The sequence below is a fragment of the Prunus mume genome, linkage group LG3 (assembly GCF_029339155.1).
Source record: "Prunus mume cultivar Tortuosa linkage group LG3, ASM2933915v1, whole genome shotgun sequence".
NCBI classification, from domain to species: domain Eukaryota; kingdom Viridiplantae; phylum Streptophyta; class Magnoliopsida; order Rosales; family Rosaceae; genus Prunus; species Prunus mume.
Window position 1 is genome coordinate 5,924,820 of NC_142700.1, and position 26,099 is coordinate 5,950,918.

Genomic DNA, 26,099 nt, shown 5'->3' on the forward strand with positions numbered 1-26,099 from the left:
TATGAGTCAATAAACTGCTAACAAGCCTGGCGTTTTGTAGGCATATTATCCATGTAAGGAATGAGGACTGGTAGGGTCACGCCGTGGCCCAGGGGGCTAGCCTAGAGGATGTCCTCATCTTTACTAATTTGTCGGTTGATGCAAATGTCCCATTCCCCTTTTTCTACGTTGAAGTCGTCTGTATAATTTCCAATTTCTTACCAAGTGGAACTTTGAAAAGGATATATGCATGTCAAATTCTTGTGCAGTAAAGACTGGTGCGCATGGCATTGGCCCATCGAGAGTCATATGGCGGGTTCCAATAATGTTGCAGTCCATGGCCACATGCCGTGGAAAATGTACGCATTGATTGTGTCTATTTTTGTTAGAGTTTTGTATAGGTTTTGAAGAAGAAGAGAAAAACAATATGCAAGAGAAAACCGAGAGCTTAGCTAAAACAAAACTTCTGTATTTTTGTATTGTATGCTCTAAAAACTTTCGGGCAAGCACAGTGTGTGCTATATGACTGTTAGAAAAATAGCTGGATTCTCTTACATCACTTGAGAATCACAGCCTTACATCCAAAACTGCCTTCTAAGATCTTTACACGTGGCTATAGCCACTTAACACTAACTGACGCCTCACACTTGCCTATTTTAGAGACTAAGTGAATACACCATTTCAGCTTAGGGACTTTAATCACACTCTCATCAGCTCACCACTTATATTTCAACACTCCCCTTTAAGTTGTGAGCTGATTTCACACCAAGTTTCTCTCTGAGATAGCAGAAACGATCCTTAGCCAATGCCTTAGTAAAAATGTCTGCTAGTTGCTCATTTGTGGGGCAATAGATCAAATCCACAGTTCCTTCTTGCAAAGCATCTTTAATAAAATGATACCTCCGATCAATATGCTTGGTTTTCTGATGGAAAACAGGATTCCTTGTAATGGCAATAGCTGAAATGTTGTCACAGTGGAGGGGTGTAGCTTCTGTTTGAAGTTCTCCAAAGTCTTCTAGGACAAATCTCAACCAAATAGCTTGTGTTGTTGCTTCAGAGGCACTGATGTATTCAGCTTCTGCAGTAGAGAGTGCAACACAATTTTGCTTGATTGAGGCCCAAGCAAACACTCCACTCCCAAAAGAAAAAGCGTATCCAGATGTGCTCTTGCTATCATCCACTAAGCCACTCCAATCGCTGTCACAATAGCCAATTAGAACTGCTCCTTTTCCTTTCACATACTCCAGACCACAATCCAAGGTTCCTTTTACATATCTAAGGACACGTTTTGCTGTTCCAAGGTGTTTGCTAGTGGGACAATGCATAAACCTTGCAAGCAGACTAGCTGCAAACATAATGTCGTGTCTAGTAGCTGTGAGATACAACAGACTCCCAACAATCCTTCTATATTGCTCTTCACTTGCCAAACCACTCCCATCATCCTTACTTAGTTTCTCTGAGGTAACTAGTGGAATAGACACCGGTTTACACTCACTCAAACCAAATCTGTTTAACAGAGTTGTTGCATATTTCTTCTGATGAATGAATATGCTTGTTGGTGTTTGAATGACTCCCATTCCCAAGAAGTGATGTAAGAGTCCCAGATCAGTCATTTCATACTTCTCCTTCATGTCCTTCTTAAAATCTTCTAGCATTTCATGATCATTTCCAGTGTAGACTATATCATCTACATAAATGGAAACTATCAGGATATTTTCTGCACCTCTTGCTTTGACATAAAGTGTAGCTTCACTTTGACTCTTTGTAAATCCACACTCAGCAAAATAACCATCAATTTCACTATACCAAGCTCTTGGCGCCTGTTTCAAGCCATATAGAGCTTTGTGTAGTTTGTAAACCTTGCTTTCACTTCCTTTTACCACAAATCCTTCCGGCTGGTCTACATACACTTCTTCCTCTAAAATACCATTTAGAAAAGCTGACTTGACATCCAATTGGTACAGCTGCCAACCCTTCTCAGCTGCAAGGGCAATCAAGGTTCGAATAATGTCTAATCTAGCCACTGGTGCAAACGTTTCATTGTAGTCCACCCCTGGTTTTTGTGAGTATCCCTTGGCCACCAGTCTTGCTTTATTCTTCTGCACTGAGCCATCCAAATTTAGCTTAGTTTTAAACGCCCATTTAACTCCAATAACTGGTTTTTCCATAGGTCTGTCAACAAGTTCCCATGTCTTATTCTTTTCTATCATATTCAACTCATCTTTCATTGCCTTCAACTATGATTCCTCCTTCACAGCTTCTTCAAACTTCTCAGGCTACATTGTGCACAGGTTGCATTGTGCCAAAATGTCATCCAACTTCCTCCATTTCAATGGTGTATGATCGAAGGTCTGAGTATCTTCCAACCTACTGCTTTCCTTGCTTGATTCTCCATAGGAAGCTGCTGAGTTTCCAGCAGTGAAACCAGAATTTTGAGGCCCTATAGGTGTCTCAAACGAATTCACTTGAGAATTTCTAGGCTGCTCCTCAAAGTTCATCATAACCACAGAATTGTCAGACACTTCTTTCCAATTCCAGCTTGTTCCTTCATCAAATACAACATCCCTTGATAAGAGTAGTTTTCTAGTGATAGGATCAAACACTCTATAACCCTTCTCACATGTTGCATATCCGACAAAAACTCCCCTTGTGCTTTTGGCATCCAATTTCTGTCTATTCTCCTCTGGTTTATGCACGAAACACACACTGCTAAACACTTTTAAATGAGCAACACCTGGTTTTCTGGTGCTATAAGCCTCAAAAGGAGTCTTATCCCTAAGAGCCTTAGTAGGACATCTATTCAAGATGTACACTGCTGTGTGGACAGCTTCTGCCCATAGATAATAGGGCAGCTCCTTCTCATGCAACATAACCTTAGCCATCTCTACCACAGTCCTATTTTTTCTCTCTACCACTCCATTTTGCTGGGGTGTGTAAGCCATGGAGAATTGTCTTTGAATCCCTGCATCTTCACATAGTTTATTGAATTCACTAGAAGTGAACTCACCCCCTCTATCACTTCGAACACATTTCACTTTGTAACCACTTTGCAACTCCACCATAGACTTGAATTTTCGAAAACAATTTAGTGCATCCGACTTGTATCTCAAGAAGTAGACCCAAATCATCCTTGTAAAATCATCTATGAGTAACATGAAATATTTGTTACCTCCTAGAGATTCATTTTGCATTGGTCCACACAAGTCCATGTGTATAAGTTCAAGAGGTGTACTAGCTCTCCATGCTTGATCTTTAGGAAACCACTCTCTGTGTTGTTTTCCTAATTGGCAGCCTTCACACACTTCATTTACAGTTTCCAAATGTGGCAGCCCATGTACCATCTCTTTTTCCTTGAGTTGGTTTAGGCCTTTCAAGTGTAAATGCCCCATTCTTTTATGCCAAACCCAAGTAGAGTTGACTACACCAGCTCTTAGTGCAACAAAATCATTTGAGGGTAATGATAATGGATAACATCTATTCTTTCTCATTTCCACCTTCATAACAAGGTTCTCAAGAGAAGAACTATCATAGATGCTGCACATGCTGCTTCCAAATACCAAATGATAACCATGTTCATCCATTTGGCCCACACTCAAGAGATTTTCTCTCAAACCAGGCAGATACATGACCTCTCTGATATACTTTGCACCAGAGTTTGTGTCAAGCACCAAAGTGCCCATGCCGGCTATACTTACAAGCTCCCCTGTTGGCATTTGCACCTTGCCTGTGACTTTTGAGTTTATGTCAATTAACAGCTCCTTCTTCCCAGTCATGTGGTTACTGCAGCCACTGTCTACATACCATTCTCCATTTTCACCCTTTTACTGAAATTGCACAGTTTGCAAAAAACAGATTCCCTCTTACTTCTACTTGGCTTGCATTATTTGCTTTCTGTCCGCCTTTGTTTGCAGTGCAGTCTCTGGCCCAATGTCCAAATCTATCACACTTATAGCACTTGGATTGACCCTGCATTCTCCATAGTGAAATTTAGAGCAGACTTTGCATTAAGGCTTCACCCCATCTTCTTTGCCAGAATGTGATCCATTTGAAGTCTGTCAGCGCCCGACTTCTTGTAACCTGTCTAGACTCCATGGTTTGTTGTTAGGCTTCAACTCTTGAGACTTGGCGAGAACAGGTGAGCATTATTCTTGTTCTGCCCCTTTTGATCGATTGAGAAAGAACCAAATGCTTTCTCAGCTATGTCCACATTATGCATGTCAAAACGTTGCTCTTGACTCTTCAATATTGCAATAACCTCCTGCAATTCAATGGTCTCCAAACTCTTTGTATTTTCAATCACCAAACAGATGGGATCATAAACTCTACTAAGACTGATTAACACCTTTTGAACCAGCCTCTCGTTTGATAACACCTCTCCAAATGTTTTCATTTGATTTATCAATTCATTTAATCGAGTAAGATATGCAGTAAGTTGTTCACCTTCACGCATCCTCATATACTCAAATTCTTGTCTAAGATTCTGAAGCTTTACAGATCTAACCTGATCACCTCCATGATATTCACTGTAGAGCAGAGTCCAAGCCATTTTTGCTGAATCGGCATTTGCAATCCGAGGGAAGATCTGATCAGAGACAGCGTTTTGTATGATGCCCAGTGCCTTTGCATCCTTCATGAGCACAGCACACATCTCTGTTTCAGCTTCTTCCTCCGATGATTCTTCAACTTTCTTGGTCTTCATCTTCGAATCAGAGACTGGAATCCCTTTTCTACCAGACCCCACAGCCCAAGAGATTTGAAGATTGTCACCATCTTGATCCTCCAGAACTCGTAGTTCTCACCGGAAAAGATCGGAGTTCGTACCTCAGAACTTCTAGATCCAGCCATCGCTTGGTCTCAATCTCAGAGCTTGCTTCTCTTCTCCGATGCTCGGTGAGCTTGATTTTAGCTCGATGACCTTCACAGCTTTACGCCAGATCAAGACACCGAAACCTGGCTCTGAGGCCATGTTAGAGTTTTGTATAGGTTTTGAAGAAGAAGAGAAAAACAATATGCAAGAGAAAACCGAGAGCTTAGCTAAAACAAAACTTCTGTATTTTTGTATTGTATGCTTTAAAACTTTCGGGCAAGCACAGTGTGTGCTATATGATTAGAGAAATAGCTGGATTCTCTTACATCACTTGAGAATCACAGCCTTACATCCAAAAGCGCCTTCTAAGATCTTTACACGTGGCTATAGCCACTTAACACTAACTGACGCCTCACACTTGCCTATTTTAGAGACTAAGTGAATACACCATTTCAGCTTAGGGACTTTAATCACACTCTCATCAGCTCACCACTTATATTTCAACAATTTTTTGGACGATGCATGGTCCATGGAGATGGAATTTGAAAGCATCTGGCTGCCTCAACCTGCACATTTGGGAGATTCTTATGACGAGTCTCTAGACAGAATCATATGAACACGCTTCTTTTTGGGCCAGAAGAAGAGTGAGGTGGGGCTCCAACCTTCAATAGTTGTTGGGTTGGGCTATGACCATATCTCAAACCACTGAATAGTAGTCAGTAGACTGAACTGATTGCAAGAAAAGGACAGATTCTGTTTAATTGGTTGCTTATTTTGCCGTGTTTCTGTTTTCAACCCAAAGATATTCTTAACTCTGACTAAATTGTATATTGTATTTGGGCTCCATCTGTCCCATTAAGTTCCTAAAAATTAATTAACTGGTTCGTGATTAAATTTCAAAGAATACGTACCTCAATACAAGCCTCTTATTGATGAGTGACTTCTATTACTTATTGGGTTCATTTGACTGGGGCTGGCATAGAGTAGAGCACTATCTACTCAAGAGTCTCAGCACTACAAGAAAGATTGGTTCTGTCTTTCTTCTTGAAAGCCAACGTGCATGAACTTGTTTACTTGTTTGTGGAATTTCATGAAATTTGAATACAGCATGTGAAACAGTTTGGATTAGAAGAATATTAGCAGATCTTCGTCAAAAACAAAACCCTCTAACAAATTTGTAGTGTGATAACATGTCCTCAATTGCCATGACAAAGAACCCAGTCTTTCATAGCAGGTCAAAGCACATAGAATTTTGTCATCATTTTATCAAAAAATTGGTTGAAGATGGAGAGATTGAATTGAAATTATGTGGTACTGATAAGTAGATTGTAGATGTTTTTACAAAAACACTTCCAAGAGAGAAGTTTTACTATTTCAGAGAAAAGCTAAATGTCACAGGACAAATACATTAAGAGGGAGTGTTAAATGTAATGCATTTTCTCCTTGTAAGATGTATCAGTTGTTAAGTAGAATTGTGTCTCTTGAGAAGAGCTATGTTTAGGAAGAGTTGTATCTCATTAGAAATCTAGAGTTGTGTCTGGAACTCTTGGAACTAATCCAAGAGTTATGTCTATTATGAAAAGGTCTGAATGTTATTATAAATAGCCAATAAGATGGCCTAGTGTTGTAATCAATTTCGGAAATAAAAAAAGCTTCAATTTTCTGTTTAAAAGTCTCTTCCATATTCTCTCATATCCATCTTTCTCCAACATCCCAGTGTTAATTTAAGGGAGAAGAGGTTTAGAGAATGGTTGGTAGTGTTTAGGATATTAGCTTAACTTGGAAAGAAAAACTTTTGAAAAGAGTAACAAAGTAATTTTATTTGAATAAAGGAGGAAAGTTACAAAGCTTTAGAGACTTGAGTTGGATGATTGTATGAATTGGACAGCTGTAGTTTTTTAGCTTTTCTTGCTTAATTACATAAGTGGGCTTGCTAGCATATTTATAGAGTTGCTTAAGTCAGCAGCTTTGTTTGGAAAAGTCGGATAGTAACTGACTTTTCCAAAGTTATTTTCAACTGCAAGTTGTCTCCTAATTCTAGATTTCTCTAGTTGTAATACATTATATAATTAGTAGGATGTTTCTAGCAACTTTTACTTATTAACTTCTCTTAATTTTTTAAATTATTCTATATTATTCAAGATTTTTCTTTAGTATTCAAGGTACAAGTGTGCATTACTTTTTAACACCCAGCTGGTTGTGGCAGTCATTGGACATACTGATGTACTTGGATCTCACCGAGATCCACGGATATGTTGGTAACAGGAATGTTGGTTGTCCCCAAGAGTGTTGTTCCGTTAGCTGTGCAACTGATGAAAAACTTAGGTCCCATTGAACACTTTTCAGTAACGCCAAATGGGTATGGAATTGTGACACCTCCGCACTTGTCTGGGCAGTTTGGCAGGGCTAATTGAACTGCTGTAGTCGCCACCGCCACCATTACCAACGAGACTTGCATAATAAGCATCCTCTCATGTAAGAATGTCATGGCATATACTGTATATATGCACCACTTAATTCCCTGAGAAATTAGCAGGAATTATATATTATAGTATGGTCTATATTCTACAAACTATATGTTTGTTGAATTATGAGTGAAGAAACCGCTAACAAGCCTGGCGTTTTGTAGGCATATTATCCACATAAGGAATAAGGACTGGTAGGGTCATGCCGTGGCTCAGGGGTGTAGCCTAGAGGAAATTTCCTTCTCATTTTTAGTAATTTGTTCGTTGATGCAAATGCTAGGCTTACCACATTTTTCATACCACAATATGGATTACCTCTCTAATAGAAGTAGACCCCATTGTATTGATGGGCTTCACCTCTATTAGAGAGATAGTACACAATGTGGTGTAAAAATGTGGTAACTTACATTACCCTTTCAATTGGAAAATGTTAGGCTTACCGCATTTTTCATACCACATTATGTACCACATCTCTAATAGAAGTGGACTCCATTGTATTGGTGGGTTTCACCTCTATTAGAGAGATAGTACACAATATGGTATAAAAATACGGTAAGCCTAGCATTACCCTTTCCAATTACTTGAAAGTGGAGCTTTGAAAAGGATGTGTGCATATCAAATTCTTGTGCAGTAAAGACTGGTGCGCATGGCATTGGCCCATCGAGAGTCTATGGCGGGTTCCAAAAATGTTGCAGTCCATGGCCACATGCCGTGGAAAATTTATGCATTGATTGTGTCTATTTTTCGGACGATGCATGGTCCATGGAGATGGAATTTGAAAGCATCTAGCTGCCCCAACCTGCACGTTTTGGGAGATTCTTATGACGAGTTTCTAGACAGAATCATATGAACACGCTTCTTTTTGGGCCAGGAGAAGAGTGACGTGGGGCTCCAACCTTCAATAGTTGTTGGGTTGGGCTATGACCATATCTCAAACCACTGAATTTATAGCAGTCAGTAGACTGAACTGATTGCAAGAAAAGGACAGATTCTGTTTAATTGGTTGCTTATTTTGCAGTGTTTCTGTTTTCAACCCAAAGATTTTCTTTACTCTGACTAAATTGTATATTGTATTTGGGCTGCATCTGTCCCAGTAGTTACTTATGAAATGAAATTTAAAGATTGGAGATATTGAGCCATATGTGTGCCGTGGCTTTGGTGGCATATATGTGTGGCTTGGATTTGGTGGCATATATTTGTGTTTGCCAACAAGAGTCATTCTATAAGTCTTTAGGTGAAGTCCTATATTTTAATTGTTGGATCATATTAATTAATTTGATTAAGCATAGTTGGACATAATCCCTTGTATATGTTGTTACAACTTAACACGTTGTTGGGACAAGTGTGTGACATTGGCATCGCAACACACACTACAGAAAAAAGTAGCAACAGTCACTATTATTTGGTTACATTTGCTGAGTATGTATTAAAAAGTGCCAAAATATAAACAAAGAGAGAAAGAGAGTCTGTATTTCAAAAAGTTGGGCCCAAAGTCCAAAACCAAACAAATAATGGGCTCGTTACTGAGTCCAACTAGATATTTGGGCTCAAACAAAGAAAATCCAATTTGTCTATCACATATTCTTTTTCCCATTCAAAAATAAACGTTCGAGGGTTTCTGGCCTGCGAGTTTCAGCGGTTAATCTCTCAGGTAAAATCTCATTTTGAATATTGAGCATCTTAATTCAGTGAAGTTGAATATCAATTTCAATTAAAATTGAAATTATTTATATGTCCCATTGCTAAAGTCACCATCTAATTAGCTAATTAGATGATAAGTTAACGGAGGAATTTCATCTGTGTCTGGACCAATATTAGGATACAAGAAGGTAGGGGTTATAAATTAGCCCTGAAATACTACTGTGAAGAGGAAAGTTGATCCCTTTGAACCGAATTTTTTTTGGGTGATAGTATTTGTGCTGCACTTTATGCTATCGTTCATGAATTTAGTTTTGTTTTAGAGGCCCTTAATTTTTCCCTTTTTGGAAGTTCCCTATTTAAACATTGGAGTACCATTGTCAATTTTGTTCACATTTGAATAGAGTTTCAGTATGTTTTTGATATATTTTAAACTTGGTTTTGAATATTGTGGGTATGAGATTGTATGGGCTCCAGCCTCCACTTGTGTTGTGTCGTTGCTAATTGGGTTTTGTGGAAACTTCAATCCTATGGTTCGATCTTTAGCATTTTAATTCAATGAAGTTGAGTTTCAATTTCAGTTAAGTTGGACGTTTCGAAAATCACCTACTTGGTTGAATGGAAATAGAGATAAAAGAAGCTAGGGGTTACGACTTAGCACTGAAGTACTGTGAAGAGGAACGTTGCTCCCTATGAACAATTAAAATTTGGTGATAGTATTTGTGCTTCACTTTAAGTTATCTTACTTGAATTTAGTTTTATAGACCCTTAATTCTGCCCTTTTTTGAAGTTCCCTGGATCAAGATTGGATTACCCAATATCAATTTTGTTCACATGTTAATGGAGTTTAAGAATGTTTGATGAAACGAAGAAGCTTATTCCCTAATATAGTTTTTGGATGACCTCTTGGCTCTTTTAGTTTGATGATTGGTATTTCAATTATTTTGTTATTGGATCTACATGCCTTTGTCATTTAGGAAAACATGAAATTAATCATGTCTTGGTCACCTGTATATCTGAAAGTTTATGCCAAGAGTTGCCACTGGTTGCATGAAAGGGGAAGAACATGGCATTAAGTGTAATTGGTTGAGAAGGGGGAAGGGACATTACTTGTGTATTGTGGGGGACAAATCAAAGTCAACATGTTTAATTCAATGAAGTTGAGTATGTGAAAATATTTGGTTGTTGCTAAAATTGGTGAAAATATTATGGTGATTGGACCTACAGGATAAAGTGGCGTGGCTTGACCAAGACTTCAGATAAGTGATGAATCATGGCACTGTCGTCGATGATGAAGATGGAATAAATTTGAAAGCAACTTGTCGGAATTGGGGTCGTCTTTTTTTAATGCCCTACTACATGTTTTGTACAGCTTCAATATTTTCTGAGTGATCATGACATTGGGATTGCACAATTCACATGACGGTCCTCCTCCAGTGGTACAAATTTGTCCTTTGCAATAATATAATACGTCTAGGTCGTCTCTAACTTGTTGGTGATAACCATGGCGGAAAGAGAGTATTTTAGATCTAGGTTTAGCGAATGAAAGATAAAGCTCTGTATATTTCTCAGAAGTGTTTTCTTATATACTAATGAAATGAACTAAACCCAAGCTTATATAGCTGTGTTAACAATGCTTTCTTCACTAAGCTAAGCTTAACAGAATAACTAATCAGACTAATAGGCACGTGAAGAGCTAACAGACTTTCCACCTCAGCACAGACACGTGACAACACATCATACTGTTATCATCCCCCCTCAATCTCATATGGGGGTGAGCCAAGACTAAGATTGCCACAGTGTTTGACAAACAGGGGACTATGAAGACCCTTGGTAAGAATATCAGCCACTTGCTCATCAGTGGAAACATATTGAACAATGAGATCTTTGTTTTGAACTTTCTCTTCAATGAAGTGGAAATCGATATCCATATGCTTGATACGAGAATGAAGTACCGGATTAGTACTTAGCACTAAGGCAAACAAGTTATCACTATGTAAAGCTGGAGCTTCAGGAATAACCATATGTAAATCGCATAACAGCTGTCTAATCCCTGAAATCTCTGCTGCACAATGAGCAAGAGCTCGATATTCGGCCTCTGTGAAGCTTTAGGAAACTGAAGCTTGCTTTTTAGAAGCCCAAGAGATTGGATTGTGGCCAAGAAAAACTGCATAACCAGTGGTAGATCGACGAGTGTTTGGGTCGCCTGCCCAGTCGGCATCGCAATAGTTGGAGAGAAGCATAGTGCCAAGAGAGAAAGTGATCCCATGCTGCAGAGTGCCTTGCAGATACCGAAGAATTCTTTTGACAAAACCAAAATGAACATCAATGGGATTATGCATGAATTGACAGACGGTATTGACTGCGAAGGCTATGTCTGGATAAGTGAGGGTTAAATATTGTAGGGGCCCAACAATACTACGATACAATGTAGGATCACTAAGAGCGAGACTATCAGTTGTCAAAGCTTGTTGATGAGGTTTGAAGGGTGTGCTACAGGGTTTACACGTATCCATGGCAGCCTTCTTGATTAAATCCTTAGCATACTTAGCCTGATTGACAAACATATTGCCATTAGCCTAATAGTGAATCTCAAGACCCAGAAAATATTTGAGTTGACCCATATCCTTGAGTTCGAATACTTCCCCAAGATCACGAATAACAGAGTTGACATGTAATGACCCGATCCTAAATAAATGTTTAATTATAAATGAAACATGATAAAAGACCGTTTTGCCCCCAGAATATTTTATTAGGTTTAAAGTTTACTTTTTGACCAGGAAGGAATCTTTGAAAAAAGATGTGGAAATAATTAAAATGGATGGAATTTATCTCATGGGGAGAGCCGGATGATTGGAGCCATGTGTGGTGGTACTTAGTCGTGTGGGAGAGAGGAGACAGGGAGTGGCGACAATACAGAGAGAGAGAGAGAGAGAGAGAGAGAGAAAGAGGGGATTTTTGTCGGGTTTTAAAATGATCTTGAATGTCTTGTGTGGCTATATGTATTTATAGTCTCCTTGTGTGCTATGATATTTAGAAAATAATCTTTATTTGGTTAGATTGTGTCTCTTAATGTAATTTTTTCCAGCCCAACTCAACAAATTAGTTTTGAGTTCTATCCATCGTGGATTGAAGTCACAGCCGTTCTTAGTAAATAAAAATAAGAATAAATGAGCCTTCAGTTTAGAGCGGGGCCCATATTTGAATCAATCAGAGAGGCTAGAGGCATAAACAATTATTAAAAAAAACCAAAATTATTTTTTTACAAAATTAAAAAACAAATAATAATAATTTTTTTTATATAATATATATTACTTTTGTGCGATGAAACGTAAATCGTCACGCAAAATCATTTAAACAAAACTCGTTGACAAATATATTTTAATCATGTGCGAAAGAGTTTCGTTCTTGTGAAATGTATATCTGTGACGAATTATTTGGTCATGCGAATTTGTATGCGCAACGAATTGTCTCGTCGCGAAATTTGTATCTGTGACGACTCTTTAAATCGTTGCAAAGACTAATTGCGCGAATACTATTCGTCAGAGCGCAAAGTTCATATATCTCGCGACGAAGCCTCCGTCACGCATTGTTGTTGGGACGACCAACCTTTCATCGCGCAAAGATTTGTGCGACGGACATTTGGGTCGTCCAAACGCTTTTTTAACGGTTGTTATACGTCGCATTGTTTTGCGCGACGATCATATATCGTCGCGCAAAACCTTTCTTCACGAACTTTGCGCGACGGACTATGCGCGACGAAACTTCGTCGCGCATAATTATGTGCGACTAAAATCCTCTTTGCACGACGAAGACTACTTCGTCGCACAAAGCCTAAAATGTTGTAGTGATAAGGAGTCCAACTAGATATTTAGGCCCAAACAAATAATGGGCTCGTTATAGAGTCCAACTAGATATTTGGGCCCATATTTGAATCAATCAGTCCATGGCCACATGCCGTGGAAAATTTACGCATTGATTGTGTAGCTATCCATATGATATCATGTGCTAGCTAGCTGGCTCAAGAGAGTCGTTGCTTCTTCCTGATCAGGTGGAATGGGTGTCTTGATCATTTTCCAGGGCCAAAATCACCTCTATACCTTTCTCGGCTTTTTGGCTAGCATCAAGTAAGAAGCAAGATTTTTATTGTTTAGAAAAACATTTAAGTATAACTATTCCAAAAAAATTAATAAAAATAGTTGAAAAATTAAAAAATTCTATCGCCTTTTCATCAAGCACGGCCACCATGAATGCATGTCCCAAATCATATATATCACTTTTTAAATTGATGATAACTTTGGAAGAAGAAAAAGAATAATAATTATAAAGAAATTACGATGATTACGGGAAGTGTTAGAAATCAACGTTATATATAACTTGGACATTTTGATTACAAACCAGCCAATTACAGAAGTATTGCTTGCATTGCACATTTTTATTTTACGAGGCACTCACTCAAAATGTAACAAACTGAAATTCAAATCAACGACCATGATCGTAAGGCTTCACCATTTGGCTTTGGTCGTCTTGCAGTAGCGGTTGCAATTGAATCACTATCACCAACTTCACCTCTAACATCCAAAACGTAATTATAATAATTAGCAGCAGGTGACCCGAGCAAGTGGTCGGAATCTTTGGAAGACCGTTGGATATCATCAGCCTTTTCCCCAGCCGTATTCTTTCCCATAATTTGCACTAATCCCAGGAGCTCCACGGCTACTTCATTCATGGGAGGCCTTTCTTCACCTCTTAACGCTAAACATTTGTTTGCCAGATTGGCAACTTTTTCTACGATTGTCTCGAAATTATGTTCCTCCTTAACTAAGTCAGCATCAAGAATTTCAGCTAGCCGGCCCTCTTTCATTGCGCTAACAAAGACGTTTGCCAGGTTTTCTGCCTCATTTTTTTTCTTGATTAGTGCCTTTTTGCCTGTGAGTAGCTCCGCTAGGACAACTCCAAAGCTATAAACATCACTCTTATCTGTTAGAATGTGTGACTGAAGATATTCAGGGTCCAAGTAACCAAGCGTCCCTTGCACCAAAGTTGCTAGTTGATTTTGATCTTCCAGAACCAACCGTGAAGCCCCAAAGTCTGCTACTTTAGCCACATAATTCTTGTCCAGTAGTATATTCATTGCTTTCACATCTCGGTGTATTATTGGATTTGAAATGGAGTGATGCAAGTACGAGAGAGCTTCTGCAGTACCTGATGCTATCTTCAACCGCGATTCCAACGAAAGTTTTTCTTTTCCGTCTTTTCCATGAAGGTGATCATAAAGAGTGCCATTGGAGATGAACTCGTAAACGAGAATAGGTGTTTGGGTCTCTAAACAACAACCAAGGAGCTTCACAACATTTTTATGGTTGATTTGAGATAGAAGAATCACCTCGTTAGCAAACTCCAAGCTGTCAGTAATTGGGGCACTGACTTTGGACATTTTTATGGCAACCTCTCTTTTATCTGCAGGCAATATACCTTTGTAAACTAGTCCATACCCTCCTTCACCAATCTTTCTCTTTTCATCGTAATGGTCTGTCATCTTCTTCAGTTCTTCTTCAGAAAAGATTGAGGCTGTCTCTATGGATCCATTGTATCGAGTCAGTTGTTGTCGTAAAAGTAAGCCCCCATTTTGTTTAAAGAACTTTTCTTGTTGTTTCTTGAACTTTCTTCTCTTGACTCCGCAATATATCCAAAAGACTAAAACCAGTAAAACTGAGAAGCTCAGACAGACACCTGCAAAATCCAAGTCAAACTTGCATTTTATATATGACATGGTGGGACTATTATCACAATGAAATTGATTATTCAATTTTTTTTATAATTATATTATTACTGGTCAAATAAAAGCAGCTTATTGTTATTTTCTTAGACAAACGTGTTGACCTATTTATGAACAAGTGTATAACATGTATGCCTGTTAATTACGATACAAATTATATGTTAATAGCAGCTAGCAATATGAAATTAACTAGCATACCCAACGAAATTTTGAGGGCAGTGTTCTTTGTTCCGGGTATGCAAGTCTTGGGGTCGTGGTTTCTGTACCCACTATTACATTTACAATAGTAACTTCCATCTAGATTATGGCAAGTTCCATTGTCGCAGGGGTTTGAAGTCTCGCACTCATCAATATCTGAACGGAAAGAAAAATAATCCCATGTCAAGCAATAAAATTAGGTAAGAATCAAGTTAATGATCAATAGTCAAGATTCACAATATGATGTTTCATATGTTGTGGCGATGTTGATGTATGAAATATTTGATTTTTTTAAAAAAAAAAGAGAAGAAAGCATCATCAGTACCTTGGCAACCATCTGTGAGGTATGGATTCCCTTGGTAGCCCTCCGAGCAATTGCAAATATAACCAGGCTTACCATGGACAATGGACCAGTCCACACACTTGCTATTTCCCTTGCATAAAGAATTATTGCTCTTTTCAACTACATCACACGGCTCATCCCCAACTTTCCAGTTTATGACCACCGGAAGCTGCTTGTTGTTGCTGAGCTGTTGAAAACTTGTATTGGGAGCATAAGTAAACTTGGAGTCTTCCACAAGGAAGGCGTAGTTGCACGGGTACTCCTCGTAGAACCATTTCGTTACATTCCTGTTCTGCTCCCCAAAGCTATAGTAAATCAGGGTCATCTCAAAGACTACCAATCCACCAACGAGGCCAGATTCGGTGCAAGCAATGCCGGAGCAAGTGTCGGGAACTTTGTTGTCGCTTGTTAAAATATTGTCGCATGCCGCCACACTGTAGCCCTGGGTGGATTTTGTTTTATCTGAGGTAGGGTCTGCGATCTGCAAATCCAAAAGTGCAAAAGCTTCACAGCCAATGACAAACAATTTGTTCTTGGTTTCGGAGATGGTGTAAAGAGGAGGCAGCATCAGGTAATATACGTTGTTGCTGGTGCTGTTGCTGGGATTACCAAGGGCGTCATGACAGCTATCGGCTGCATCATGTGCTATTTGCAGCTCAGCCTCATCAAAGTAGAAGTTAGTAATGCTCAAGTTGTTTCTGGTCAAGTATGTTGGGTGTGTGCTGGCTTGGTTGCATGTGATGTTGAATTCGGGTCGGAGGTAACAGCCGTCACCTATGCCAAATGGGTAGGGGATTGTGAGATTACCGCATTTCTCTGGGCACCCAGGCTTGGCTTGAGGCAGCAGGGCTTGAGCTGCTGATGCTATTGGTGTAAATATTGCCGCCCCTAATAGCACAACCATAGAGAGTTGCACAATAATAAGCATGCTCCCAAGTAAGGCCATGGCTTGCACCACTTGATTTTTCCTTGTACTAAGAATTGGTTTAATGTTTTAGGGAGGGAATTAATAAATAAATAAATAATGTCTTCCTGGTGTGTACGGATTTCGTAAATACTCGGTCAAATAAATAAATAATATTTTTCCTTCATGGGTCTTTTTCTTTCTTGATTGCTGGTACCGTGTAATGACCAAGTCATTAAACAAATAAATGACCAAGTCCATGCAATAATCAAATCCAGCAACAGCAACAGTTGGAATGGTGACTTTTCGACAAACAAAAAAGTCATTTCTCTAACCCTTCTTCAAATCAAACCCTACCAACGACTCTGAAGTCAAAACAACGACAAAGAAAAAGATAATTAAAAACGAAACATTTGAGCCATATACGTGGCGTGGCTTTGATGGCATATATGTGTGTTTCCCAACAAGAGTGATTCTACAGTGAGGGCCTTGTCTATGGTACTTAAGTGAGGTTTTATATCTTAATCGTTAAATCGGATTAACTAATTTAATTGAGCATAGCTGGACATCACATAATCTAAGAACCAAGAGATCTTTAACAGCCCATTTTAGTATTGCCTACTTTGTATATGTTGTTACAACTTAGGGCCATGTGCGAACCTTAAACTGGGGCCTCACATAAGTTAATACAAACTTACACCATTACGTAATATCATACAATAAATGTTTTTTTTCTTAAAGTGACTAAAGTAGCCCTACTTCCAAGGGCAAAATTGAAATTTCACAAAAAAATTAAATTTGATTAAATCGATTAAATTGGATCAGGGATGTTACACTTTTTAAATAATCACCATGATTGTGACGATGAGTCTTTGTTGTAATAGATCACATTCATATATTAAATATTTTTAACACCTAAATTATTTTGTATAAATAATCCAAGAACATCATTAATTGGATGCAACTTTTTGGGTTGAGTTAGTTGGATGCATTATTTTTGCAAAATTAAATATCTTTTTAACACCTAATTTATTTTGTATCAATATTCCCAGAACATCATTAAGTGGATGCAACTTTTTTAGTTGGATGCATTATTTTTGCAAAATTAAATATCTTAGCATATATAAAAACAATCGTGTACCACTTTACTAACCACATTTTTAATTGAGGTGAGCCCTATATATGGAAGTCTTATCTCTATGGCCGCTTGAAAAAAATAAATAAAATCTATATGAGTAACTGAAGAGCTAGGGTCAAGTCGATGATGGGGACGTTTGAGAGATTCAGTGTCATCATTTGAGGATGAAGTGCTTAGTCGTTGGATCAATTTCCATGAAATCATGTGGTTGAGATTGATTTAAGTGTTTAAACTTGTTTGTGTCTAATGACTTGCCAAAAACCCACATGTATGTACACTTTACTGCATAGCAAGGTTGCTGTATTTCGTCCACGTGTTATAATATGGATGGGTGATATGGTTAATATTTCCCACTTTTAAAATATAATATCAATAAATATTCACTTATGTATTTTAACAAACGAATTATACCATGTGACATACTCTCATACTAGGTACACTATAATTACTCGCACTTAAAGCACAAAAAACTTGGAACATGACAAATGTAGTATTATGCACGAAAAACTACAATGCATACAAGGACGGACCATATAACTTTACAACCCACGGTACAAGATATTAACATAGATTTATTTCCTGAGGCACTGGCTCGAACTGAAACAAACTAATATTGGTTTAGATTTCCTAAACATATACATCAGTAGCAGCAAGTCAATCTATTGTTTGTGGCATTTGTAAGTTCTTGCGCAGTAAAGACTGGTATGGGATGGCTCTAAGTCATGGTGATGTAGAACAGCCCGTGGGTTTAGAGTAGATAGCCTTTAGGTTTAGAGTAAACACTAGAGCAAGAGAGCAGGGAAGAAATAAGGGATCGAAGAGAAGAATTAGAGATCGAAGAGACGAAGGGAAAGGGAAGGAATCAGAGAGTTTAAAGTAAGGAAGTTTATCATTAATCAAGTCTCCCTTAAAAGATTACAAACAACTCTATTTATAGAGGCAAAACCCTTTTTAGTCTAGGAAAAGGGAAAGTAAACTTTAAGAAATAGGAAAGCAAATTAGCTAATAAGAGATCCTTTAACAAGAAGGAATCTTTAAGAATTAGGAAAACAAATTAACTAATAAGAGATCCTTTAACAAGAAGGAATCTTAAGAATTAGGAAAACTAAAATAGGAAAACTAATCCAAGTAGAATTAGGAAAACTAATAATATGCATTCTGCATCATTCTCCCCACCAAAAAGAACTCGACACCGGCGTAGTATACCAAGATGAAGGATGACGACGATGTTTGTAAGTATGGATGATGGGAGGACGGGAGGCAGCCAAATCGAGGTCATGAAGAGCATCGATAATCTGCATGCAGTAAGAGTGGAATCCAATCAGCGAAATTCAGCTTCAGTAATCCAAGTATCCTCGTAGTGAGCCTTCCAACCCAATGAACAGAAAACAGGTAGAATCTCCAGGAGATGAGGCCACAACTTCATGATCTGAGACGTCCTCAATTTGATTTGTAGGGGTAGAACTAGGAGAAGGACTACGCGGCACCGGAGGAGGAATGAAACCGGTAATATTATTTACGGTGCGGCCATCAACACACCTTTGCAGGAACCATCCTTTTTGGGGGTAAGGAGAACTAGAACAACACAAGGGTTTAAACTATGACGAATAAAGCAATTATCCAGCAACACCTGAATTTTTCGATTCAATTCCGCTCGCGTGGACAGATTCATATGATAATAGGGAAGATTAGGAATTTGCGAACCAGGAATAAGGTCAATGGCATGCTGAATCTCTCTCGCCGGAGGTAGTGCATCTGGTAAGTCACCAGGTATGATATTAGAGAATTTGGGGAGGCTGATGTATGGGTTGCAAGGGTGTGGGTTGCTGTTAGATTTCGGTTTAAGCATAATAGAGCAAAGGACACACCAGTGTCTTGCATTCGTGTGCAAAGTTTACAGATGATAAACTACTCAATCGATGTTCCGAAGCCTTCTCTTTAAGTAATAGAGTTGGCTGAACATCCTTAGTTGGTTTGATGGCCGGATTGGAAGGCGTTAGCGTTATGTTCTTTCCCTCATGTTGAAAAGTATATGTGTTTTCTCTGCCACAACTTTTCACACAGCGGTCGTAAAGCCATGGTCGGCCTAGTAGCACATGTGCTACACTCATGGGTAGGATATCACAATAAAGTCGCTCGTGACAGGGACCCAATTGAAGAGGAACAAGACATCTTTCAGTAATAGGTAACATGGTGTTATCTACCCAGCCAACATGAAAAGGATAGGGATGTGGCTCGGCCTGAAGGTGAAGGCGGTCGACAGCAGCTTTAGAGATAACATTTAGTGTACTTCCCCCATCAATAACTAGTTGGCATCTATTAGTACCGCAAGGGACATAGGTTTGAAAAATACTTGTGCGTTTCCATGAATCAGGAGGTGGAGGCGTAGATGCTGAATAAATACAACGCATGACACTTACTTGGTGAAACGCCTCCTCACAGCAATTATCAAGTTCTGGATCATAAATAGGTTCCAGGGGCTCCACATACACGTCCACACAAGAGTCCTCATTGAGGGAGCCAATGGTTAAAGTTCGGTGCGGACAACGGGAGGCAATGTGACCCTTAGCATGGCAGCGATAGCATTCGATGTGAGCAGCCGAGGATGGGGCTGGTCCTTTACATTGTGGGTATCGAGGAGCAGTGGACCAGCAACGCCATATGTGGAGCTAGGAGTACTACGATTTGGAGTATGAGCGGAAGAGAGCCCGGAATACCCGGTAGATCTACGTTGTGGGCCCAAAAAAGTTTCAGCTTCCAGTGCATGGCAATATGCATCTTCCAAAATATGTGGACGGAATCGACGGACTTCACGCTTGATATCGTCATGAAGACCATGGATAAAGCGAGACATAGTGATGTCGGGTTCTTCACGAATCCCTGCACGTATTTTGTGTTCAATAAAACGAGTGTGGAATTCAGTAACAGTCAAACTTCCTTGTGAAAGGGTCCATAATTGATCATACAATTGATGGCGATAAAAGGTGGGAAGATATTGTTCGCGAAGCTTTAATTCAATCTCGTCCCATAGAGTCACAGGTGGCTGTCCACATTGATATAGTTGCTCCTCCACCGAATTCCAATATTGTCTAGCGGCTCCCTGTAGTGTCATCTTACCAATGCGAAGTTTATGAGCATCCGTCAAGTTGTACCAGGCGAAATAATCTTCCATGGCTTGAACCCAATCAAGAAACATCGTAGGATCCCCACGACCATCAAAAGTAGGAGCGGTCGGCTTGATGTGGCGGATGACATCGTTGTCAAAACGGCGAGGGGGATGAGTGCCTTGATCATGTGGAACTGTAGAAGGGCCCGTTGTGTGTTGGGTATAATGGGGCAGTGGAAGGGACCCAAAAGAAAAGGGGGCCTCCAATTGAGTCTTGGGCTCATCAAGCGAGGGCCCAGTGGAGCTATGCGGCATGCCGTATGGCACGGCCTTGAGTTTTTGATCCACCGGTGGATTGGGCAAAAGGCCACTTGTTGGTGGTGGCGTAGATGAACTCGAGAGCACCACGGAGGTAGAAGGTTCAGTATGTCCAGCCCGAAAGTGATTGATAAGCAACTGAACGGAGTCTTGGAGTTTGGTGATGGCAAGGTCCGTCTGCGCACGATGTGTGTGAGCCTGTACCAATTTGTCTTTGAGGTCAGCACGATGTGTGTGAGCCTGTACCAACTCTTCTTTGAAGTCAACGCTGAGTTTGGAGAGTTGGGTTTCCATGCCAGCGATATCGTCAGAAACTTTGTCTCGGAATGCACTGAAACTGTTCAGCAAGGCTGGCCACGGTTTGGGGTGCCATGGTAGAGAGCAAACGCATAACGAAAGTGAGGGAAGGCTCTGATTACCAATTGATGTAGAACAGCCCGTGGGTTTAGAGTAGATAGCCTTTAGGTTTAGAGTAAACACTAGAGCAAGAGAGCAGGGAAGAAATAAGGGATCGAAGAGAAGAATTAGAGATCGAAGAGACGAAGGGAAAGGGAAGGAATCAGAGAGTTTAAAGTAAGGAAGTTTATCATTAATCAAGTCTCCCTTAAAAGATTACAAACAACTCTATTTATAGAGGCAAAACCCTTTTTAGTCTAGGAAAAGGGAAAGTAAACTTTAAGAAATAGGAAAGCAAATTAGCTAATAAGAGATCCTTTAACAAGAAGGAATCTTTAAGAATTAGGAAAACAAATTAACTAATAAGAGATCCTTTAACAAGAAGGAATCTTAAGAATTAGGAAAACTAAAAATAGGAAAACTAATCCAAGTAGAATTAGGAAAACTAATAATATGCATTCTGCATCACATGGATTAGGGGTAATATATGATCTTCCTCTACAAATTTGTCTGATCCAATAATGTTCCAGTCTTTGTGGCAGTGATACCCTGTCTCCATTTTCATCTTACCCTCTTACTCTAGAAAACCAATATGCTACAATTTTTAGAACACTCGCAAAGAAGAACGAATTCAAGAAGCATATGGGTAATGCCAGCCAACAACATTGCTCTGTTTCAAATTTAAAATTTAGTGCGAAAATGCCATTTAGGATTTATGAAAAATGTAAAGAAGAATGAATTTTATTTTCTTGTTTTTGGTGGAGAGATCATAAAGCTTAATATGATAAGCTTGCACTTGATATATCAAATTGTAAATTCAAGATTGATGATAAAATTAGTGGGAAACAAACGAGGAACAACAATACACCAGGAACAAACAAAGTTCAAGATTGATGAATTTTATTTTCTTCTTTTTGTTCTCTTATTTCAGCAAGCTCAAGAACAAGAAGTTCTATTTTATGAGGAACATTACCAGGAACAAGAATTCAACTGATTATCGCCCATCTCCATAAGGCGTTACCATCTGGATTTGATTTTGCATGCTCCTCTCATAATCTGCACTGATTAAAATACTACTATAACTACCAGCATCACCCTCACCTCTGATATCCACAAAGGAAGAGCTTGAAACAGGTGACCCAAGCAAGTAGTCGGTATCTTTCTGAGTTCGAGGGAAACTAGGCTTTCCTCCACTTGGATACAGTTCCATAGTTGGCACTAATCCATCGAGCTCTGCAGCTACTTCTTTCATGGACGGCCTTTCTTCCCCTCTTAGCCTTAAGCATCTTTTTGCCAGATCGGCCACTTTTGTGACTCTCTCAAAGTGTCCCTCCACTATTTCATCATCAAGAATTTGACCCAAGCGATCCGAGTCCAACAAGGAAACAAAGACTTTTGCTAGGTTTCTCTCTTCCTCAGGCTTTTCAAAACGAAGAGCCCTTTGGCTTGTGAGTAGCTCCACTAGGACAACTCCGAAACTATAGACGTCACTCTTTTCTGTTAGTATGTTTGACTGAAGATATTCAGGGTCTAAGTATCCGACTGTCCCTTGCACAAAAGTTGATAGTTTGTCTTCATCTTGATCAGGAACCAATCGTGAAGCTCCAAAATCGGATACTTTTGCCGTGTAGTTTTCGTCTAATAGTATATTTGTTGCTTTCACATCTCGGTGTATGATCGGGGTAGAAGTGGAGTAGTGCAAGTAAGCTAGTGCCTCTGCTGTATCTGATGCTATCTTCAATCGTAATGGCAATGAAAGGGGTGATGTTTCTTTGTTGTTTTTCCTATGAATGTGCTCATAAAGAGTGCCATGGGCGATGAACTCGTAAACCAATATTGGTGTTTGGGTCTCCAAACAACAACCTAGCAGTCTCACAACATTTTTATGGTGGATTTGAGAAAGAACAATCACCTCGTTAACAAATTGCCTACTCTCGGTAATTGGGGCACTTGTTCATTTGACAGTATTCCTCTGTAAACAGTTCCATAGCCTCCTTCACCAATTTTTCCGCTTACATGATAATTGTTTGTGGCCTTTTTAAGTTCATCTTCAGTAAAAATTCTGGCTGCTGTCCGAACAGATCCAGCATAACTGGCCAGTTCTTGCTTTAAAAATAAGCCACCATTATCTTCAAAGTATTTTTGTTTGAGTTTGTTGAACTTTCTGTTCTTCATTTTCTGATATATACAAAAACTCGCAACCACTAAAACCAAGATGCTCAAAGGAATACCTGCAAAAATTAAAAATCATAGTCAAAGCTGATATTCGTAATTTAATTATAACCAAAAGTCACTTTTGGTCCCCGTAATTTTGCACTTCAACCACTGTTGACCATGTAGTTTAAATTCCATCAATTTTTCCATTGTAATTTGTAGTTTCATAATTGTAGCAATTTGAGGACAATTCTAATTTCCATCAAATTATTCTAATTTCTGTCATCCATTTAGGGTAAAAAATGGCAAAATGGCCACATTTGAGGATTGTTCTTAAATTGCTATAATTACGAAACTACAATGCAAAATTGACGAAATGGAAACTATATGGTCAAAAATGGTTGAAGTGTCAAACTACAAGGACCAAAAGTGACTTTTGACCTTTAATTATTTATGCTATTTTTATAGTATCCTGGGTCAAGTGTCAAAACTATATTTCTAATTAAAAACAGAAATATAGAGGGTATTAACAAATCTTCTAATAACTCTTCATTCATCAACTCATATTTAATAAACTAGATTAATAATATACCAGCCAACTATTTGTTAACTTTGAAAGTTATGCTAACTATTTTGTAATGAACTCTCCATAGGTACCTCTTTTTTTTTTTTTTTTCCTCGTAATAAAATTTGTTTCCCTACTATTTTGTTTCAGAATCATGAATAATTTACCATGCATAGCATATACTGTTTGCGTGTTGTATGTTTTGAATGGCCAACGTGTTGAATTAATTGGCTATAAAATATATAGGATGCATTCTTATATCTAAAATAGCTAGTTGGTTATACATACCTAACGTAATTTTCAATGAAATTGATTTGGTGCACGTAATTGCGTCCTGGTTTTTGTAGCCACTATTACATGAGCAAGAGTAATTTCCAGGTAGATTTTTGCACTTTCCATTGTTACAAAGGTTCGAATTCAAAGCGCACTCATCAATATCTGAAAGAAATAGGAAAAACACATATATAAATATATATCACGTATCAATTAAGAAGAATCCCCAATTCTGAGCAACAATAATTAACTAGCACACGCCACAAACATATGTTCACGAGACTGTGTGTGGTCCAGATTTACAATATAGGGTATATATATAGAGCCATATATATGATTTACAAATATATAAGGAAATGTTATGCAGGGTCCTTAATAAACAAAAGATATGCTTTCTAATGAGAATCAAAAGGGATTGCTTGGGGTAAATCCTCAATCCGATCGATCTCCATTTGTTAAATAAATCATTTAGGATCATCCATACAAATATCACCGAATGATCATAAAGTACTTAGGATCATGACTATGATCAAATATAAAGACAAACACAATGTTCATGATAATAACCATCAAATGGTATAAAAAAAATTCATTTTATCTTCTTTTTTGGCAGAAGTGGTATTCTCAGATGGGATATTCTAAAACCTTAGCTGGTTATGGAAACACTGAATCACATACCTTGGCAACCATCTGGGTGGTATGGATTCCCATGGTAACCTGGCATGCACTTGCAAATGTAACCTGCAGACCCAACAGTAGTACAGTTGCTATTTCCCTTGCATGCAAAACCTTCGCTCTTTTGAGCTGCATCACATGACTGATTCCCAATTTCCCAATTAAGAGCCGCGGGAAGCAAGGTTCTGTTGTTGAGCTGTTGAAAACTTGTACCATTGAATTCGAACTGGCCATCTTGCACAATAAACGAGTAGCTGCAGGGGTTGAACTCCCAAATACCCGTGTGATTTCTAAAGCTTTTCAACGTGACCGTCTGATTCTTTAGCCCGCTAGGGATGGAAGTTTGGCAGCAACCAACGCCAGAGCAAGTGTTCTGCCCGTCAACAGCGTTGCCTAGACTATCACATATGGACATGCACCCCGTCGTGAACTCCTGGTCATCTCGGAAGCCGCTGAAAAACGAGTAAGTGTCGCAGCCAAGGGCGTAGAACTTGTTCTTGGTATGGGAGATGGTGTAGGGAGGAGGCACCCACAGCCTGGGGACGTTGCGGCCAGTCGGGTTGCCCTGAGCGTCGTAACAGTCTTCGGCAACGTACTGAAGTATTTGGAGCTCACCCTCCTCAATGGAAAAGTTGGTGATTATGATATTGCTTGTCAACAACTGTACTTTTGGGTGCTGGGAGGATTGGTTGCAAGTGATGTTGAATTGGGGTTGGAGGTAGCAGCCAGGGCCTATGCCAAAGGGATATGGGATTGAGAGATTGCCACAATGGTCTTGGCAGCCAGGGAGGGCTTGAGCTGCTGTTGGAATTGGAGTTGCTAATAATAATATCACAACCAAATCCGCCACTACCACAGAGAGTTGAAGAATAAGTAGCATCCTCGTATATGCTACAAATTGTGTTTATGTTTTGGGATGGTTTTTGAGTGTGAAGAAAACAGCCAACAACCCTGGTTTTTGAATGGTTATGGTAGCTACGTATACTACAAGTTGTATTGTTCACGTTGCAAGTGAAGAAAAACAAGACTTGTATTGTATGCCGACATCTAAGTCGTCCATCTTATTATTTCCAACAAGTACTAGCATGGACCACCTTCTTGGAGAAATATCCTAATATGAAATGAAATTTTAAGATTGGAAATAGTGGCAGTAAAAAAACAGTTGGTTAAGGCGTAGAATTTTTCTTTGATTAATCCCATATATGTAGATTTATAAGTAACTGCTTGTCCCCTTGACATAAATAAATTTAATTTAGTAAGTTGACCGAGAGCATAATATATATAGTTGTGTGTGTTGTAGCCTGTAGGCATGGATTGCTTCTTGCAACAACATCTATTTTATCTCTTTATTAGTTTATTAG

The 26,099-nt window shown here is 39.0% G+C and overlaps 2 protein-coding genes and 1 pseudogene across 2 annotated transcripts; all 3 read right to left on the minus strand.

Moving 5' to 3' along the window:
• Nucleotides 1-13,240: 13,240 nt before the first annotated feature.
• LOC148918523 (wall-associated receptor kinase 1-like) lies at nt 13,241-16,195 on the minus strand. Its single transcript, XM_089047655.1, has 3 exons — nt 15,192-16,195; nt 14,867-15,022; nt 13,241-14,622 (listed from the first exon to the last, which is right to left on the minus strand). Exons 1-3 carry the CDS (start codon nt 16,153-16,155, stop codon nt 13,367-13,369), a joined length of 2,376 nt encoding a protein of 791 aa, XP_088903781.1. The 5' UTR covers nt 16,156-16,195; the 3' UTR covers nt 13,241-13,366.
• Nucleotides 16,196-18,628: 2,433 nt separating this feature from the next.
• LOC107880893 (uncharacterized) lies at nt 18,629-21,048 on the minus strand (annotated as a pseudogene).
• Nucleotides 21,049-21,853: 805 nt separating this feature from the next.
• LOC148918524 (wall-associated receptor kinase 2-like) lies at nt 21,854-25,730 on the minus strand. Its single transcript, XM_089049045.1, is given in 4 exon segments — nt 21,854-23,021; nt 23,024-23,302; nt 24,079-24,228; nt 24,742-25,730. Coding segments are annotated over 4 exon segments (2,262 nt in total). The 5' UTR covers nt 25,619-25,730; the 3' UTR covers nt 21,854-22,065.
• Between the last annotated feature and the right edge of the window lie 369 nt (nt 25,731-26,099).

Excerpts from the sequence above, each read along its gene's own strand:
- LOC148918523 (XM_089047655.1), bottom strand. The coding sequence starts at position 16,155 with ATGGCCTTACTTGGGAGCATGCTTATTATTGTGCAACTCTCTATGGTT. Across the intron at positions 15,023-15,191 it reads CCTCACAGATGGTTGCCAAG|ATATTGATGAGTGCGAGACT; the intron begins GTACTGATGATG and ends CTTTCCGTTCAG. Across the intron at positions 14,623-14,866 it reads TGCCCTCAAAATTTCGTTGG|GTGTCTGTCTGAGCTTCTCA; the intron begins GTATGCTAGTTA and ends TGGATTTTGCAG.